General features: G+C 38.7%; 1 protein-coding gene across 3 annotated transcripts in view; it reads left to right on the plus strand.

The window, feature by feature from the left end:
* Positions 1-20,735, plus strand: part of LOC110102592 (CHD3-type chromatin-remodeling factor PICKLE) — a 97,784-nt gene that overhangs the window by 42,539 nt on the left and 34,510 nt on the right. For 2 of the 3 annotated variants that reach the window (XM_020830978.2, XM_020830979.2), the window contains exons 20-22: positions 1,055-1,258; positions 7,405-7,748; positions 8,311-8,385. In XM_020830978.2, coding sequence (XP_020686637.1) covers positions 1,055-1,258; positions 7,405-7,748; positions 8,311-8,385 — 623 coding nt within the window. The remainder of the gene's footprint in view (positions 1-1,054; positions 1,259-7,404; positions 7,749-8,310; positions 8,386-20,735) is intronic. The other variant, XM_020830980.2, reaches the window with a different exon arrangement.

Raw genomic sequence — 20,735 nt, forward strand, 5'->3', positions numbered from 1 at the left:
ATCTTGTGCATCACAGTGTTTCTTAAAAATAAGAATCAACACACTCATTCTCCACTCATCTGACATCTTTTTAGCCTTCAAAATAGCATTAAAATATTTAGTAAGCTAAGAAATTCCTTCATCTCCTAAGCATTTCCACACCTCTGTTGGAATATCATTAGGTCCAACAGCTTTTTCACACTTCATTTTCTTTAAAGCCTCTCTTACTTCGGTTTTACTAATATGCCAATCTCTAACTTCGGTTTTACTAATACGCCAATAAAAACAAATATCTTTATTTTCATTTAGGGTGCTAAGGTCACTAAAGTCAATCGTATTCTCACAATCTTTATTGAAAAGTTTAGCAAAATATCTCATCCACCTTTGTTGAATATCTTCTAAAAAAAGCACTTTTTGATCTTCATCCTTAATACACTTCACTTGAACTAAATCCTTACTACTCATATCTCTTTATTTTTTCTTTTTCTCATAAAATAAAATGCTCCTGCATAAGGGAAATAAAAATCCTGGGATAATGATTTAACTTTTTTTTTCCGTAGTTATTAATACTGCAACATAAATATTCTATCATGCATAAGCACTTAGATTTTTTACGTTTCAAAAGGGTAGATAATAATGGGCGAATATGTTAAATTTTGCAACCGATACTAAAATTCTTCTCGCAGAAAAAAGAAAATCAATTCTGTTTTGTGCCAAATACGTTTTAGTTTTGTTATTTAGAATTCTAATGCCAACTTTTCAAGAAATAATTGCATGTTACCGTACAACTAACAACTATAGGATTGCTCATGAATTTATGTGTTCTAGTTGTTGCCTTAGTTATATTTTCTGCAGTTGTATGCATGCATGAACGCACCACATCTGATCCCTTCCAAAGTTGAGCATTTATGTAACTTATTCAGTATTATTTTATGGTCTTTAATCTAGCTTTATTTATATGCTTCTTAGTTTCTCACCTTGAAGTTCGTTTTTCTTTTTGCATTGTTATGACATATTACTGATCTGCATGAACTGTTTGTTAATAATAATAATATCAAATTGCGGCCATTTTTAGGTGGCAAACTTCAAATACATAGATGAAGTTGAAGCTGCTGCGGCAAGGGAGGAGGAAGCTAAAAGGCAGTCTATGGCTGAAAACGGTTTTACCTCCAATCCTGATAGGGCCAATTACTGGGAAGAACTACTTAGGGACAGATATGAAGTGATCCAGATTGAAGAGTCTACTACTATGGGCAAGGGAAAGCGAAATCGGAAACAGGTTTTGTCTTCTAGTCAACTTCATGAAGGGCATGATGTTTTTTATCATGCTTTAAATTTTCATTGATTAATGGGTTTTTTTCACATTTTAGCTTGATTTTAGTTTATTTTTAATCCAATTATCCATTAAGCACGTCACCCAGCCATGTCTGCACCTCTGCTGTCTTCGATTTAAAGAGTTCCTGTGCCTTGGTACATGAAAATTGGTGATCTTGGTATCTAAGTTATTGTTTGTTGGATTAGGATGCAAAATATAATTGTTCATTGCAGTAATATTAAAATGTTTCTGATGTGAAACAACCAACGGAATTGCAGGATCTTACTAAGAAATTTGTTTCCGCAATGAAATTATAACATTAATGATTCACTAAGTTAAGATGTTCAGTTTTCGTAGTTATTGACTTGCTTCTAGCATGCGGTTACACGTTAGATTAACAGATCGATCCGAAATAATGACAAGAAAATAGTAAACAAATATGCAATTAACAATAATCCACTACTTAACAATTAGAACTTTCACCTTAGAGTTTCCCTCTCGATCGTTCTTTGGAAGTAGGTTTAGCGGAGGACAAAAGTAAGCAAGCCCAGTGATGCCACTGCAAGACAGAGGATGCCAGAGGTTTTGATCAACGGAGAGTTGGCCGGAGTTGGAGAGACAGGTGGTCGTTCTGCGATCTTCCACGATCCTGCAGGTTGTTGCTCTTCGATGACGCCCGCCAAAGTAAAGAGAATTCGCTCCACGTATTCTTCGACGGTGCCTTCGGACCCAAATCCGGGATCGAAGAACGGTGATTGAATGATGTCGACTTCCTCTTGAGAATCGTAAACGAATCCGTGATCAACTTCCGGATCCGCCATGCATTCTTGTCGGGAGATGAAGGAGCACCAATGTAGAGAAGAGGGAGAGGAGAGGTGGAAGTGGCGGTTTGGGAGGGGATGGGCTTGGCCGTGAGCTAGAGGGATAGGGAGGAAGTGGGCCGTGAGGGTGGACGGGTTGGGGCCCGGGTGAGGGTGACTAGGGGCGGGTGGGCTAGGTAGAGGGAGGGAATTAATTTCAAGTTTCCAAATAATGAGAGGATTAATTTCAAATTCAGAATTTTAAATTTGAAATTAGGCTAGGAGGGAAAGGGGATTACTGGTGTATTAATGGGAGAGAGAGAGAGGGTGGGGTGACCGGTCATATAGGGAGGAGAGAGGGGCTTGGGATTTAATTAAGTGGGGCCCAAGGGATATTAAATAAATTCAAATATGATTTGAATTTCAGATTTGATTAAATTTAAATTAACTTTCCCAAATTGGTTTATAATGAGAGGGAAAAAGGTTTGAATTTCAAAATTGAGTTAAATTCCCTTAAATGACTTTCCTAAATAGAGAAAGGCTAATTAGGAAAGTAATTTAATTTTAGAGGAATTTGAAATTCAAAAGGGTTGGGTCAAGGGAGAGCCGGCGGCAAGGTGGGAGGCCAATGGGCGGCGGGTTGGAAGTGGCGGGCTGGCAGCCGGCCGTGGGAGCTGGGAGGGCCGCCGGTTGCTGGATCGCCCAAGAGAGGCCGGCGGTGGATTTATTGGGGCTGGTGGGGGATTGAGAGGGGGGTGATGCTTCGGTTAGGTAGGGGAAGAAGAAGATAGGTGTAGGGGAGAGGGAAAATTTAGAGAGCTTCAAACCTCAAGTACCACCTCCGCAAGAACTCGCAAAGAGATCCTCAAGTACCACCTCCTCAAGAACTCGCAAAGAGATCTTGAGAATTTTCACGAACTCACAAAGAGATCAACAATAAGAAAATTTCATTCATCAACATTAGAAAATAATACAAAGACTAAGCCTTCATATATAGGCCTCCAAAGCACAAAATGTAAAAGACACAAATGCCCTCAGGCTACAACATGACACAAATCCCTCATAGGGGTATAAATGGAAAATTGAAAATTAAATAAAAGAAATGCATTAAAACACATAAATAAATACTATGAATCGTAGCCGTCGATCTACGATCCTGCTGATGTCGAAATGTACGGTGGATGTCCTCATCAGTTTCTCCATCGTGGGGTGGCAAAACGAGATTACAAATTTAGTCAACGGGTGCAAGTGTGGCACAAAGGAGTTACTGTAGACATGCATCAGCTTATGAAATTCCATCCTTATGTTGTCATGGTTTATAACTCAAGTTAACTACTTTGCAACAGATATAATAACAGCCAATATATAATATGTAAATCACCCAAGTCATATAAAGTATAAACATTGGAACACTAAATAATCTTGATGCAAGCATGATATCAAAGATGTAATTTAAAATCCCTAAATGAAAATAAAAAAAGTTTTACTGTAAACTTTTCTATTATCACACCAACTTAAATCCATTTAATTAATTGAATTAATGTTCAAGCTCACCCAGGCCAAGTTAAGTCTTGTCTCAGGTTGATTAGTTTCAAATCTCCTTAGAGAATTTGTCTTACCATAGCACTCTAGGTAGTTTGTCTGGGACAAAATTTTTAATTAATTTGTTTTAAAAATCTATAACCTTGTAGAAGATAATTCACCAAGAAAAAGTTCAACAACATGCTGATGATCATTAGAAGAATGCAACGATGTGATATTTGCATTTATAGCAAAATGGACAACATAGTTTGATAGTGAATATTTATTCTACCTCCTCCTTCCATTACTTATGAAGTGAACTCTAAACATGGCATGAAAAGAAATACAGGAGGAAGCCTGGAATATCAAAGAGTTTAACTACCAACTAGTGATGGAATGGCAGTTCCACCCACCAAAATTTTAAAACATCTCTCTTTTTTACAGTTAATTTAGACATTTTAGGCTGGTGTCTTCTAATATTAATGGGGCTCACAATTTATACCGATTGAATATGCATCTATGCTTTCATTTCTATGGCTACATATTGGTAACTAAAATACATCATGCAACCACCTTCATGAACGGGCCATAATTGTATCATCCTTCTCATGTATTTGGAGGACTTGTAAATGAAATGCATACATGAGGAGGCTTAACGATTAATAAATGAATAACCACATACAGCTTTATATTAGTAGTCTGCCAAGTTAAATTTCCTATGCATGCATGCATGTGGCTTAAGAACTTCAGTAGAACTATTTTATAAATCGATGTGAAATTTTCTCCATGTTGCCTTAGCGTTAATTCACCCATTATGAAGAATCTTATTGCCGACCTTCTGAACGTACAAAGCTCATCACTTGCCAGCTGCTGTTCAAACATGTTACCTTGCCTGAGGTGTGTGATCTCTTATGCTATTCAAGCTAACCTTTAGTGGTAGTTACTATTCATATAAATCCATTTCTAAACTATAATTCAAGTAATATCTGATAAAGCTCCACTAAAAGCTTAGTACGTAGATGTCCATCTCAAAACAACATAGTACTTCAGCATAAAATTTATGATGTTACCTTCTTTTTTTGGCAACTCTTAAATCCCGAATGTCTTCTCTACCATTCTAATCCACTTCTCAACTGTCCCAATCTAGCCTGAGAGTTTGGAATACCAAGATGAAAATAGACAGCCGAATAGTAGTTTAATTCTTTTTGTATTAATATTATAAAAAGTCTAGAAATAATATCTTTTAAAATGAAGAGCCACTAAATAACACAATTTTGTCCATACGAAAATCATACATGAATTAGTTCGGTCTCATACATCTCAAACAAAATAATTGAAATGAAATACATACTTTTCATACCTATATTTATTGTCTTCTATTCTTTTGTTGCCCGTTTAATTTAAAGGAGCATTTCCTGAAAGTAAATATCAACTGATGGATTGAGTTATACAACACCTCACTGGCTAATTACAATTATATATTATAGAAATTTTAAGAATAAATATAATTTGCATGGAAGTTTTCATGAGTAAAGCTTAATAATTTATTTTAATAGGAATTTATAACATGCACATTTATAATTTATTCAAGAAGAAAAGAGAATATTTATCATATAATAACTTGGTATTTGTAAAGAAACTTATCATATCATAATATTTTTTTTTTTAATAAAATACACAGTTATATGAGCATCGTTTAAATTTATATCATTTAGTGTGCATTCTTTTCATTTCCTTTTCTAAATTGGATGAAATAAAAATGCATTTTATCTAACATTTATAACAACTGAAGACATTTATACAAGAAATAGAAAACATTCTTTTAATCATTCAATGCCAAGTTGTATTATTAAAAATATTTAAAAGGATATATGAGTCATTGCATCAACTTGCGATAAGAATTATCATAAAATAGAAATATAACTACCCACCTCAACCTTGAAATATTTGCTTTTATTTTTTAGTCCTTAGACTCCACCTCCTTATTTGAATGCTTATAATCATAATAATTCTCTTTAAGATATTGATATTAATTACTTCCATCTAATTATAAATATTTCCCTTAATAAAATTATTAAAATCCGCAACCATCCCTTGACATTTGATCCCATGGCCAAGATGAGAATCCGTTGGAGGCTCACCTTGATCACACCGATCTTTGTTAAATCCCAGTCGTCTCTTGACATTTGTTCTCATAGTCATCATAGGAATTTGTGGGAGGTTCACCTAGATCACGCCGATCTCTTTTCATATTTGGGTGGCTGATTTAGGAAGGATTATAGTTGGGCAATTATGCATGATTCTATAATTATTTATTTCTTTATTTAGATGTCAAGTATAGATCTATAAATAGGGATAGTTTTGTATAACAAAATTAAGCCTTTTCCTCTACAATTCTCTAAATTTAACATGCTATCAGAGCCTTCATTTCCTTATCTGGATTCTGAGTTTTTTTTACTATCGAACTTTCTGAAGGGAAGACCTGACCTTCCCTTTAGAAAGTAGAGGGAGCGGTTTTCCGGCTTGTTCATTCTTACGTACGTTCAACCGAGCCGAGGGAGAGTTCTACATCTTGCGGTCTTTGCATTAGATTGAGAGAGGCGAACATCTCGTGCGTCTTGTCAAGAGGAGTCGAGTGAGAACCCCGTGGTATTTGAATACAATCAAGATAGATGAATCTCTTGTGAACCCCTCTCGCGTGCGTGCGACTGAACAGGATGAGAGAGGCGTGCGGCCAGAAAATTCTGCACTTGTTTTTTGGGCAGAACCAAGCGTAACATGGTGATGTATAAACATGTTGTAATCCACCATAGAAGTACCCTCATCCACACTCCTTATCAATAACTCAGCAGTTATATGAATGAAACCGTACATATTGTTGCCCAATATTCATAATTAAATGTGAAATTCAATTACGAATTACAAGAATATTAGTGCTTACAACTCTATTATGCCAATAGTTATGGCAATGAGCCAATGATATTCAGATTAAGGCTTCGTTTGGGACGGCTTTTTTCTTGCTTCTTAAAGTGGCTTTCTAGTACAAATATTAATTTTTTTGTACTAGAAAGCCGCTTTACAAAGCAGTAAGAAAGCCGTCCCAAACGATGCCTAAATATCTAAACAATATTTACTTTCCATCTTAAATCCATTTCATTTACTTCAACAAATCTAAGTATCTGAATGCAAAATTAACGGCATTCAAGGTTTTTGTAAAACATTTAACCCAAAAATTTCATATTTGCATAGAAACCCAAAGTAGGTTTTAATATATTTTAAAAGTACAATCGTACCATCTTCTCCCTTACAAATTATGATGGGAAGAAAAATAAATGTTGGTGCTTGTCTTACAACTTCACGTCTTCCATTGAGCGCTCCAGACAATTATGAGATTTTTGCATGCCCATGACAGGTGGGCCCAACCTCTGTTATGCCCCCTTAACTCTCTTCCTCTCATCTTATGACTAATGCCACTTCAATCTTTGATCATAGCCTGCCATACCGTGAATGGCTTAGACATGGCAGGCCTAACGGTCCTATCTTTGGCATCAGTGGGTGGTTCCCTCTTTAGTTTTGATGAGGGTTCTAGCAAGCCCTTTTTTAGTTTGATGTAGTTAAAACTAATGCATTTTATCTTCTCTTTTTCCTGTCGTAATAAAATGGAATTAATCATGGCCAAAATTCGTGGTTTAATTGTATCTAAATGTTTTTTGTCAAGAACTATCATTTATCGTAAGATATTTGAACCTACTCTTATTTCATATTTGTTCTTCCTTGTATGTTAAGCAGATGCCTGCTACTGAAGAGGATGAACCAGCTGAAACAGGCTCTGACGATGATGACTATTCCTTTGAGGAAGAATTGTCAGACACGGACGTTGGTCTACCTGGACAAACATCAGGAAGGAGGGGGCAACTCTCAAGAAAAAGATGTCGAGGTAATTTATTTCCTACATGCTTATATTATTTATTGTACCAAAGGTATCATTTAAGAAGCATTGTTTACAAATTGAAAGCTACATTTGCAGTTGATTTAGCTGAACCACATGCCCTAATGGAAGGTGAAGGAAGGTCTTTCAGAGTTCGTGGTTTTAATCAAAACCAAAGGGCTGCATTTTTGCAATTGCTTATGAGGTCGGTTTCATATATATATATATATATATATGTAAATTTTAGATTTCAGGGAAGAAAATAATATATATATATATATATATTATTTTCTTCCCTGAAATTTAAAATTTACAAATTGTTCTTATTGAGTTTCATGTGATAATTCTGTTAAGCATCATTCTCTATTCATCGATCCTATCAGGGCCTTTAATGTTTCATTTTTCTCACACATTTCCTAAATGAAATACCAATACTACAGCACGTTACATAGAAGGACGGACAACATTGGAGTAGCATTATTCAAAATGGTTGTCTTGCACTTTGCCAATAACATTTTGAAATATTTAAAATTTTTACATCTCATACTGCTCTGTTGTGTTTAATCAGCATACGTTGTCCTCCAAATAAGTCAATGTTATATTTATGTATTCATTGATCTAAAGTGGGTTATCCAAGAGTTTCATGCTTAGAAAATCCCGTAACATCTTCAACTTTAGCTTTACTTGTTTCACCTGAAAATTTAATCTCCCTTTTTTTTAACAATTACTTTTTAATTTTCTTTTGCTATGCTTCAATTACATTGCAGGTTTGGTTTTGGGAAATTTGATTGGAAGGAGTTCGTGCCTCGACTAAAGGGAAAAAGCATGCAAGAAGTTCATGAGTATGATGCCACTGATTTGCTCACAAAAACCATTTTTAATAAAAATTGTTTATTATCTTGCTTTTAATGTAATTTTAGTGAATCTCGCATTAATACCTTTACATAATTTATCTTAAATCCGTTGATTTTTCAAAGCTTGCTCCATGCTCTTATAATTCTTAAAAAAAAAATTCGTACTATAGGTTTTTGGCTGATGTGAATTAAATTTTTTGTGTGATTTTTTCCACTCTATTAACTTTTACTTTCCTCTTATCTTGGCATTGGGTAGTAAATATATATTTTGTTTTCCCCCAAGTCTCTTATTTTTGTCAGGTAATTTAATATCAAGTTTAGAGTTATAGGTTGAATGTGGATGTGGCCTATGGGTAAATATTTTATTGATTATGGAATAAAATTTTGAGATTTTCTTTTATAAGTGCTAGTTGATCACACCCTTCTCTCTCTCTCTCTCTCACTCACACACACACATTTATTTCTCATTTATCTCTACCCCCTTCTCATCTCTAGTCCAATTTCCTTCTCTTTATTAAATTGTATCAGTTCCTCGAACACATCCCGTTTGAGCTGCACGAAGCTTATAGCAGTCTTCACCCTTTGAAGACTTGCTCCATTGCTCGTGCAACTCTATGAAACCTCATACATTATCCCTATGCTATCAATTTGCGGGCTCACTACGCCACACACACACACATATTCAGTTTTGGATATTCCCATTTTAACCACTCATGCTTTCGATTTGAAACTGATAGGTTGGTTCCTTCGACCTGGGCCCAAACCGACCCGACCCAAGGGGGTCGGGCGTACTAGAGGCGGTGCAAACCGCCTCTCCTTACCGCCTAAGGGGATCCACCGCCTCTTGCTTGCCAAATTGGGGACCAGTGGGAATTTAATTCTAAATTAAATGCAAATATGGAAGGTAGGGAATATTTAAATCATTATTTTTATTAGGAAAGGGAGAGGGGGGCGGTGGAGAGGCTTTAAATAGAGATGAGGGGGGTAAGGGAGGGGCATGCTTAGATTGGAGTTCTCTTGGCGTCTCTTCAAGTTTTGGGTTCTAGACCTAGCCTCTAGAGATTTGGAGAGAGCGATCCTCCTCTCGAATAGAGGATCACTTGTATCTTTGTTTTTGTTCTTTGCTTTGAGTTCTCAATAAAGTTGACTTTGCTTTTCTTATTCGAGCTTGATTATTATCGCTGTTTTTTTATCTAATTTAAATTAGGGTTGCTTGTGAACTCAAGTAGATCCGATAGGATTACTTGCGAACTCAAGTATTTCCTATCAAATTGGTATCAGAGCATCGTCTTGGGACCAACGGTGGCTGAAATTTTCAGCGGTGAGTTCTCATATGCAGGACGGCAACTCTTGCAAGGAAGATGGCCGGAAAGAAGGTAGAAGTTTTGGAAGGAGAAATTGGACAACTCAATAATGACTTGGAAGGAAGATTTTCTTATTTTCAAAATTAGATTTCTACCAACAACGAAAAGATGAAAGGGAAGTTCGCAATCATCGAGGAGATGTTAAAGAAATTACTCGAAGTCAAGACCACCCCGGCGTCATCGAAAGCACGGAGGACTAACGGCGATCATGGAAGAAGGGGAAACCCTAACTGGTTTTCCGAGATCGTGGAGGAAAAAGAAGACATGCATCCTCTAGAACCACTTTTTAGAGAGGAGATGAGCACCAGATTCAACAGAAGGGCTGAATTTCAGGGAAGGAAAGAAGAATACTATTACCACGATGCGGACTTTGAAAGAGGAAGAAGGGAATCCGATACAGAAGGCAGGTATGACCGCTAAAGGGAAGAAATAACAACTGGGGAGCTCGTCCTACTCATAGCTTTGGCAGTTATGGTGGATGCCAAGGCGATCCCAAGGTAAGGAAACTAAAGATGCCCGTCTTCGAGGGAGTGGACGGCCACGGCTGGATTTATAAGGTCAAATGCTACTTCACTGTCAATGGGCTAACCGAGGAAGAAAAGTTAACAACGGTTGGACTATGTTTGGAAGGAAAGACGTTAGCATGATACCAATGGAGAGACAGAAGGGAACCCATCCGGACTTGGAGGGAATTTAAATACAACTTACTCGAATGTTTCCAAACCGATAGGGAAGGAGACTTCTACGAGCAATTCTTTGCGCTAACACAAGAGGGAACTATGGCAGACTACCGAGATAGATTCAAGTACTTAGCGAGCAGATTGGACCGCCTCTCAGAAACAGTACGAAACTGGATGAAAGGACTAAAACCGGAGATTCGGGCAGCAGTAAGAGTCTTGGAACCAATAACCCTGGGAAAAGCCATGGAATTAGCACAACGAGTAGAAGATCAAAAGAAGATGGAGAGAGTAGCGAGAGGAAATAACTCGGGAGGATCTTATAAAATGACAACAACCGTCTTACCACCCAAAGGACCAGCACCATGGAGTCTGAAGAAAGCACCCAAGGAAAAAGCTAGTGGAGGGGGAAGTGGGGGAAATTTCAAAAGGTTGACGGAAAAAGAAATCCAAGAGAAAAGAGCAAAGGGGTTGTATTTCAGGTGCGTCGAGAAGTACATGCTAGGGCATAGGTGCAAGGATCGAACTCTTCAGGTTCTCACCGTCTGTGATGACGAGGAAACTGAAAGGGGAGGTTGAAGCGGGCTAGAAACAGAGGAAGAAGAAGAAATGCATTTAGATGTTGCAGAAGTACCCCTAAACTCAGTAGTGGGTTTTACACCAAATCACATTATGAAGGTCAAAGGAGAAAGAGCAGAAAAAGAGGTGGTAGTATTGATAGATAGTGGGGCCACCCACAATTTCATATCCACCTAGATTGTCGACATGCTGGGAATGAGGTTAGTAGACATAGGCGGCTACGAGGTAATATTTGGAACGGGAAAGGTGGAATTGGGAAGAGGAGTTTGTAAGGGTATAGTTCTAACTATACAAGGAACACATGTAAAGGAGGATTTCCTTCCCTTGGAATTGGGAAGCACCAATGTCATATTAGGGATGAAGTGGCTACGAAAACGAAAGTCAATTGGGGAGCTCTACGGATGGAAGTAGTGGTGGAGGGATAAAGGATGGTAATCCAGGGCGAAGCCGGGCTATCACGATCTGGAGTGTCTCTCAAATCCATGCTAAGAAGCATGCAGGAGGCAGGGGGATGATATTGGGTAGAGCTGCAACGTTTGGAAGGGATCATTGTGGGGGAAGAAGGAGAAATCCCTCTCGCGATACAACCCCTTATACAACAATTCAAAGAAAATTTTCAACCACCTTAAGGCCTCCCACCCACCAGAGATCAAGAGCATGCAATTGTTCTGAAGGAAGGAGTATCACCAGTCAGTGTCCGGCCCTACCTGTACCCCCACGTTCAGAAAGATGAAATTAAGAAGCTCATCAAGGAGATGTTGGAAGCAGGCATCATAAGGCCTAGTGTAAGTCCTTTTTCTAGTCATGTTCTGTTAGTCAAGAAAAAAGATGGGAGCTGGAGGTTCTGTGTAGATTATCGGGCACTAAACAAAGAGACAATATCAGATAAGTTCCCCATCCCAGTGATCGATGAATTACTATATGAGCTACATGGAGCCAAGGTGTTTTCCAAAATGGATTTAAAATCAGGCTACCATCAAATCCGAATGGAGGAAGATATTAAGAAGACAACTTTTTGAACACACGAAGGGCATTACAAATTCTTGTAATGCCATTTGGGCTTACGAATGCCCCTACAACCTTCCGGTCGTTAATGAATCGAATATTCAAGCCACATCTCCAAAAAATTGTCCTAATTTTCTTTGACGACATACTGGTGTACAGCCAAAACACAGAGGAGCATTCCGAGCACTTAAAAGTAGTCTTTGAAATATTACAGGAACATCAGCTCAAGGCAAACCTCAAGAAATGCAGCTTCTCGCAACCAAAGGTAGAGTACCTAGTACACGTGGTTTCTAGGACTCACAGGCTACTACCGGAGGTTTGTCAGGGGATATAGTACCATAGCAAGGCCCCTAACCGAGCAACTAAAGAAGGACAACTTCTTGTGGGGAAAAGGAAGCGATGACGACGGTACCAGTATTAGCTCTTCTTGATTTCAGCTAGATTTTTGTAGTTGAGACCGATGCATCCAGTTATGGTTTGGGAGCGGTCCTCATGCAACGCTACAGGCCTATAGCATATTTTAGCCAAACCCTATCAACCAAAGCACGGTTAAAGTCAGTATATGAAAGAGAGTTAATGGCAATTGTCCTGGCCATCCAGAAATGACGACCTTATCTCTTAGGAAGGCACTTCATCATGAGAACAGATCAAAAGAGTTTAAAATATTTACTCGAACAAAGAATGGTGATCGAGGAACATCAAAGGTGGTTATCCAAACTCTTTGGCTACTACTTTAAGATCCAATACAAGCCCGGTTTTTAAAATAAAGCCGAAGACGCTCTATCAAGATGTATAGGGGAATTACAAGGGATAGCAGTCTCAATACCACTAATAATGGATTGGGAGGCAGCAAATACACACACTTCATTCCTCTTCGGCACCCCTACATCGCTACTATAGTGGCAGCCACTTTCATCAGGGAGATAGTTAGATTACATGAGATACCAGAGGCCATAGTATCATATCGAGACAAAGTATTCCTCAACCATTTCTGGAGAGAACTGTTCAGGCTACAGGGAGCACTTCTCAAACGAAGCACTGCCTACCACCCACAGACAGATGGCCAGACCGAAGTAGTTAACAGAAGCTTGAAGACTTATTTGAGATGTTTCGTATAAAAAAAATCTAAGCTATGGGCTAAGTGGATATCATGGGAAGAATATTAGTAAAATATGTCTTATCACTCTACTTCTCAGATGACACCTTTCAAGGTATTATACGGAAGGGATCCTCCCTGCTTGGTGTCCAGTGGAAGTAGCAGCACTCCCGTCTCTTCTATAGAGGAGTACTTGGAGGAAAGAGATAAAGTGTTAGCAAATTAAAAGAACACCTTCTAAGGGCCCAACAGATTATGAAGCAACAAGCTGATGGGCATAGGAAGGACATCCATTTCGAGATCGGGGAAAAGGTTTTTCTTAAGCTTCGACCTTACCGATAGAAGACAGTGGCCAATAGAAGAAACGAGAAGCTTGCTCCAAGATACTACGGGCCCTATAAAATCTTGGAGAAAATTGGGGCAGTAGCATATCGGCTAAAGTTAGCACCCACGGCTACTATACACCCAGTTTTTATGTATCACAATTAAAAAGAGTCATTGGAGATTTTTTAAGCGGATCTGAATTACTCGTCACCTTAATGGAAGATTTAGAAGTAAGTTTGGAACCCCATGAATTACAAGGGGTGCGCCAAGGAGATGGAGGATTTAAAGAGGTGTTAATCAAGTGGAAAGATCTTCCAGATTATGAAGCTACCTGGGAACCTTATGAGCAAATCAAGCAACAGTTTACTTCCTTCCACCTTGAGGACAAGGTAGTTCTTTGGGAAGGTAGTATTGATAGGTCGGTTCCTCCGACCTGGGTCCAAACCGAACCGACCCAAGGGGGTCGGGTGTACCAGAGGCAGTGCAAACCGCCTCTCCTTACTGCCTAAGGTGGTCCACCGCCTCTTGCTTGCCAAATTGGGGACTAATGGGAATTTAGTTCTAAATTAAATGCAAATATGGAAGGTTGGGAATATTTAAATCATTATTTTTATTAGGAAAGGGAGAGGGGGCAGTGGAGAGGCTTTAAATAGAGATGAGGGGGGTAAGGGAGGGGGCATGCTTAGATTGGAGTTCTCTTGGCGTCTCTTGAAGTTTTGGGCTCTAGACCTAGCGTCTAGAGATTTGGAGAGAACGATCCTCCTCTCGAATAGAGGATCACTTGTATCTTTGCTTTTGTTCTTTTCTTTGAGTTCTCAATAAAGTTGACTTTGCTTTTCTTATTCGAGTTTGGTTATTATCGTTGTTTTTAATCTAATTTGAATTAGGGTTGCTTGCGAACTCAAGTAGATCCGATAGGATTACTTGCGAACTCAAGTGTTTCCTATCAGAAACCTTCTCCTTCACCTCACGGAGTCCACCTTCTCTTTCTCCCATATTGGCTAGTACAAGGACTTTGGATGAACCCCCACTTAGGTTGCCATCTCTTATCCCATTGGATCCTACTTCTCAGATATCCTCTTTCTTCCTCTCCATTGGAAGGTATCTCTAGGTAGCTACTTTTCTCGTTGCTTTGCAAATGTTGTTGGTGGGCTGAATTTTTTAAGACTTCATTATTCTCCATTTAACTACCATTTCCCTTTCCTTGTTTTCAAGATCCAATATCATCGTCTCATAAGCATCCGGACATACATCAAGGCATAGATGTTCTCTTCTTAACTAAAGTGGAGATCTTTTAGCTTATTACGCCTCTTTATTTTTTTTTTTGTCAACAATCTCATGTTGGTCACCCCAACTTGGAGATGATATGCAAATTTATATTTGATCTACACTTGTTTGGTAACTATTATGTTATGCTTATTGACAGGGGATGTAATTATTAGACTGTCTTCAGAAGTAAACTACGCCAATTTTTTCTCTTGATATTCATACTTCATCAATTGTTTCTTGAGGCATATACCAAAATAGTCTCCCCATTTTGACTCTTCCAAGGACTGCCTATAACTCTAGTTTGGATTGCATTCTCTAGACTTCATTTACTTTTTTCTACCAATCCACTTTACATTCATTGGATTCTATTTTTGACGAACCTTTGCAAGTAGATAATGCTATTGCTTGTCTTTTTAGACCTTTTCTGATGTGATACCACATGCGAAGGAGCTTCTTAAGAAAATTAAAAGTGATTGACAATGGAATTACAATTAAGAGCTTATTGAGATAACAAGTAAAGTCATTAAAGGTTCTTAGTGTTAACTTGCTTAGGCGAAGGAGTACAAGTAGATTAGCCAAAACTCCTAGGTAACCAAAGATAGTAGCAATACCAAAAGCTATTAATCAACAATCCACAATTTAATAAAGAGAGTTTTCACCTTGGGGATGGATCACTCAACTACACTAGGCTTAGCGGGAGAAGATCTTCAACACACTTAACGATGCCATGAGGAAGGTCGCAACACCAATGATCTTGAGCCACGGAAAGGTTGACGGTGGTGGAGGAGGCACGGACGGATAGTCGTTGACGGTCCACGAGTAGTCCTCGAATTGTTCGTCGAGGACGTCTATGAATGTGGGGAGGATGTGATTCAAGTAGTCTTCCACCGTGTCATCGAGTCCAAACCCGACGTCGAAGAATGGAGACCAGGTGATATGGATGTCACCGTAGATGTCGGGCACCAATCCACTATCAAGCTCCGGATCCACCATGCATCATCGAAATAGAGGTGGAAATGCGTCGCCTTCTTTTCCCTTGGCTTTTCAATTCACAGAGAAGGAGAGAGAGAGGAGGGGTTTGCGGGATTCCCAAGGAGAGAGGGTGAAGCCGGCGGGTGCAAGGGGAAGGGAGCTTGGGTTTAGAGAAATTAGGCTTAGTGGAGAGTGTAGGGAGATTAATCAAAATCTGAAAATTAATTTCAGTTTTGATTAAAATTGAGAGGGAATTGACTTGGATTTTGAATTTCAAATCCAAGGGAGTTATGGCATTGATTGGGGAATTAATGGGGGGAGTCAAGGAGGGGAGGCCGGCGGTTTCAAGAGAGGAGAGGGAGGAGTTTTAAAACAAATCCTGCAATAAATTTCAGGATTTGAAATTTTGGGAGGGAGTTTTTATTTGAAATTAATTTTTTTAATTTCAAATTGAGGGGGGGATTAAGGGAGCAATTAATGAGGGGAAAGCCTAGTAAGGCCGGCGGCATCAATAGGGAGAGGAGAGGATGTGGAAGCAAGTTACAAACCTTCCAAATTTGCTTGTGTGCATGAGGAGGTTTGATTAAGAGATCCACCTTGATTCGAATTTCAAATTGTTTTGAATTTGAAAACTTTCCATATTTGTCTTGACAAATTTGAAAATTTTCTTAACTCGAATAATTTGTATTTTCAAAATTCAAATTAGTGGGGAGTGTGGAAGAGGGCTGGTGGTGAAGGGCTTGGACGGGTGGAGGAGGTGGGGTGGTCGGCGGCCAAGGGAGGCTTAGGGCCGGCGGGTTTGGGAAAGAGGAAGGGGTCTTCTTGTGGTGGAGGAGAAAGAAGAGGGAGGTGAATACGATGAAGAAGATAGAAAACCTAACCACGAGCCGCAGACTTTTCCAACGACTGGTGGGCCTTGCGATTTGCTCCCCTTGAGCTCTCTCCCTTCTTAAGCTCTCATGCAAGAAGAAGAAGTAGAAACAAACAAATTTTCATTCAAATATTCATTAAGCTATTACAAGAGAAAAAGACCCATATATATAGGTCTCAAGCATACAAGAAGAAATAAAGACTAAATTGCCCTCAGGGCCCCAACATGACTCAACTCAACATAAGGGTACAAAAGGAATACATAAAATAAAATGCATAATAACTAAAATATAAGCTCTGAATCGTGGCCGTCGATCTGCGATGCTTCCGGCGATACACCTGTTTGAACCTTGGATCGATGTCCTCATCATTTTCTAGCTAGAGTTTTGGTTGAGTTTGGCATTATTTCTTAGTTAAAAAAGGAGGTATGTACTATGGATTGGCTCCTTGACCTATGGATATTAGCAAATTCTGTGATATTGTTCTTCCTACAAAAATTTTGGGCATACTTTCTCAATATGCTCCAAGGCTCATCCCAATATGAGCCCAAGAAACTCTAATTACCATCGCAAGAAGTACAATCAAATGATGAGATTCATCCTTCTACCACTTTAGAGGGAAGCCTTTTATTAAGTTACAATTAGAACTTCGAACCATTTTTAGATTTTTCTTTGAATTAAAGTTTTTGGTGCCTATTATTGTAACATGACACCTCTGTCCAATTTGTAAACATATTGATGATCAAGATACTCAACATTCTTATGATTCATTTGGGAGTACTTAGAGTGCTGGCTTTTTAGTGGATGGAAGGTTTCAAATTTCATTTACCAGGTGGGGAAAGTTGGTGAAAAAATCACATCATCACTCCCCTATATTCCCTAGATTTGAAGCTAGGTGATCAAAATGTGTCTTTTATGTTTTTAAGGATTTTGTATCTTAGGCTTTCATAATGTCTTTATCCTGTCTTGTGTACTTATTTTATTTTATTTTGTAGCAATTCTTTGTAATTATCCTTGAGGTATTTCAATCATTTTCTAGATATAATATTCCATTTTAAAAAAATCTTCTTCCTTATCATCATAGTTTCTCGCTCTCATCTAATGCTTGCACGTCATGAACCCGTTGACAAATCTTCGCATCAAATTATTTTCACTACCACTCCTCCATGCATGATATGCCATACTTTGTTGTGCCCGACCTTTCTTCATGAAGCCACTAGGCACCCATAATCTTTCGCAACCGCTCCTTATTTGCATGCTACTTGCTTTAAAATTGTTGTGTTTTGCATCCATGCCTTATAGCCCTATAACCTTTCAATACTCTCTTGCAAGCAACCGTGCACATCCTACTCAAATTCACCACTAAACTCTCACCTAATCATGTAGCCATTTGACCATCCCAATGCTCATGCTCATCACTATTTCTTCTCCCACAATCCTCATAACTTTTTAGTCAATGGTTCTCATCAATACAACTTTTAACTTCTTTGTAGCCCACATCATACCTAAAATACACTATCTCCATGTCAATTTAATCTCCCCTGAACCCACGGTTCTCACATATAGCTTTATACCCCCTAAATTCATTATTCTCCGTGCAGTTTGAACCATTTTAATTTTGAAATATTTAAGTTTTACATTATTTCTTGATCTCTTTGTTAAACCATTCTAATACAGTTGAAAACCAAGCATTTTTATTCAGTCAAACAAATACTATTTCATAATCAATTTCTCAACTATGATGTTTGACATCAAGGTTACATGAAGCCAATTATGTTGCATCCAAAATTGTAATACATTCTTAAATATATTACGACCTTGAAATGCATTATTCTCACAGGGATGATGAATTTTATGCCGTAGCATTTGTTAGCAAGCCAGCAAGCTCGTTCGTCATCCTATTCTTGCATTCTTCATCCATCTATTATAACATTAAATCATCATAGGCATTAAAAACATGATATTAATTGTGCCTTTAAAAATAAGCAAAATAGATATCAATTGCTCGCTCTTCATATCCTAATCATTATTATGAGATGAATTGCAATTCTCATGTCTCCTATCACGATGCTCACACACCCTACTCTTGATAGCATCAAGAGGAAAGTTATATAGTTCATATCATGATCATTATTGATCATATCGTGATGATTGTGTTTTCGCATAACCAACATCGTGTTCTTGATAGATCATATCGTGATCGTCGTACTATCTTACATCAACTATGTCATGATCATGATCAATCATATTGTGATGGCCATGCCTACTCTCATCTCTGATATGATTCCCAACCAAATTTTAACCATTATGATTATGCTTCTCCTAAATCTCATAAAATACGTAGTAAACTTAGGTTTCATGATCGCTACATTAGAATGGTACCTTTAGGAAATAAAAAAAATTTAAGTTACTTCTTCATTTAGTTACTCCACTCTCAAGTCCATCAGTCCCACCATCTCACCACTGCTTGCATGCCTATCTTTACTGATGTTGTAGTTCGATCTGACCAAGGTTGTGAATATGATGATTCTATGCATGAAAATGAGCTTGAGCCATAACTTACGCTAGACACTTTGCCTGAGGTTTTCTTGCATGCTGTTCTCATTTCCTTCTCTTGTCTACATCGAAAGCTAGTTTCTTAGTGCAGCTTCAACATTTCTTCTGGCTTTCTCATCATTTGTTTTTGGCTCATTTTGTTATTTCAACTAATTAAGCTATCTTAGGAAAATAAAATTACTGTGGTCTTAGAAAATTGTATTGATGAGGTCATCGACAGACATTTTAGGCAGGTTTATCGGCGAAGGAATCGTAGATCGACGGCTACGATCGGGAGTTTATATTTTTGATGTTATCATGTTGTTTTATGTTATTTTATTTTGTGTATCTTTTATTTCATGTACTAGTGACGATTTCGCCCTTATGTAGGCGTAGTGTTTATTGTAGCCCAAGGGGCATATGAGTCTTTTCTTCTTTTCATGTTTTGAGACCTTGTATAAAGGGGTCTTTTCTTGATGTATGAGGTTAATATTTGATTAATAAAATTTTCTGAAATTCCTTTTGTCTTCTTGCTTGAGAGCTTGAGGGAAAAGAGAGAGGAGGCCTAGGTGAGGCTCCGGCCGCAATACCCAACAGCCTGCTTCGGCGAGCTCTTGGTTTTTCCTTGTAAGTTCACTGTTTCTTCCTCCCCCACCAATCCCTCCACACAGCCGCCTCTTCCCCTGCAGCCAGATCCCGAAATCTCCCTCACCCGAACACCTCCACGTTCTCCCTGGCCTTCCCGCCCCCCTACCACCCGATACAGCCATTTCCTGTCACACAAGCCGACGATCTCCCCACCTGTTTTGGCCGCCAGCTGTGCCATCAGCCGACCCAGGCCAATCGGCTGTCTCCCCTTCACCGTGCCAAGCTTCCCATTCACGGGAATCAGTCAGCCGATCATCCTCCTTGGATTTGAATTTCAAATTCCATCAATGAATTCCTCATTAACTCTTTCCTTATGTGTCTCACCAACAATAGGAAAGGAACTTAATTGAGGCTTAATTTATGAACAGCCGATTAGCCTTGGTCCGGCTATAGCACAGTTGGCGGCCAAACAGGGGGAGACGCGGCCTGCCGTGACAGGAAAGGCGTTTCAGCGTGTAGGGGGGCGGAAGCAGGAGTGAAACGTGGTAGGTGTTCGGGATGAGAAGAGATTTCGGGATTCTGGCTGCAGTGGAAGAGGCGCTGTGTGGAGGGATTGGTGGTGGGAGGAGAACAGTGAACCTTACAAGGAAAAACCAAGAGCTGCCGAGCGGGCCTGTTGGGTTATTGCCGGCCGGAGCTCACTAGGCCTTCTCTCTCTTTTCTCTGTCCAAGTCTCTCAAGCAAGAAGGACAAAATGAATTTCTAGTTAAATTTCATTAATCTAAACATTAACCTTCATCAACAAAGGAAAGACCCTTTATAAAGTCTCAAAGATATGAAAGATAAAAGACGCATATTGCCCCTTGCGGCTACAAAAACACTATGCGCTACTATAAGGGCGAAATCGTCACTAGTACATGAATAAAATATACACAAAATAAAATAACTATAATAACAACAATGTATAACATTCAAAAAATATAAACTCCCGTCGTAGCCGTTGAATCTCGATTCCTCTTCTTCCTTTTCTTTTTAGCCCGATAAACCTGCCTTAAATGTC

Source organism: Dendrobium catenatum, unplaced genomic scaffold, assembly GCF_001605985.2.
Source record: "Dendrobium catenatum unplaced genomic scaffold, ASM160598v2 fragScaff_scaffold_637, whole genome shotgun sequence".
NCBI lineage: Eukaryota > Viridiplantae > Streptophyta > Magnoliopsida > Asparagales > Orchidaceae > Dendrobium > Dendrobium catenatum.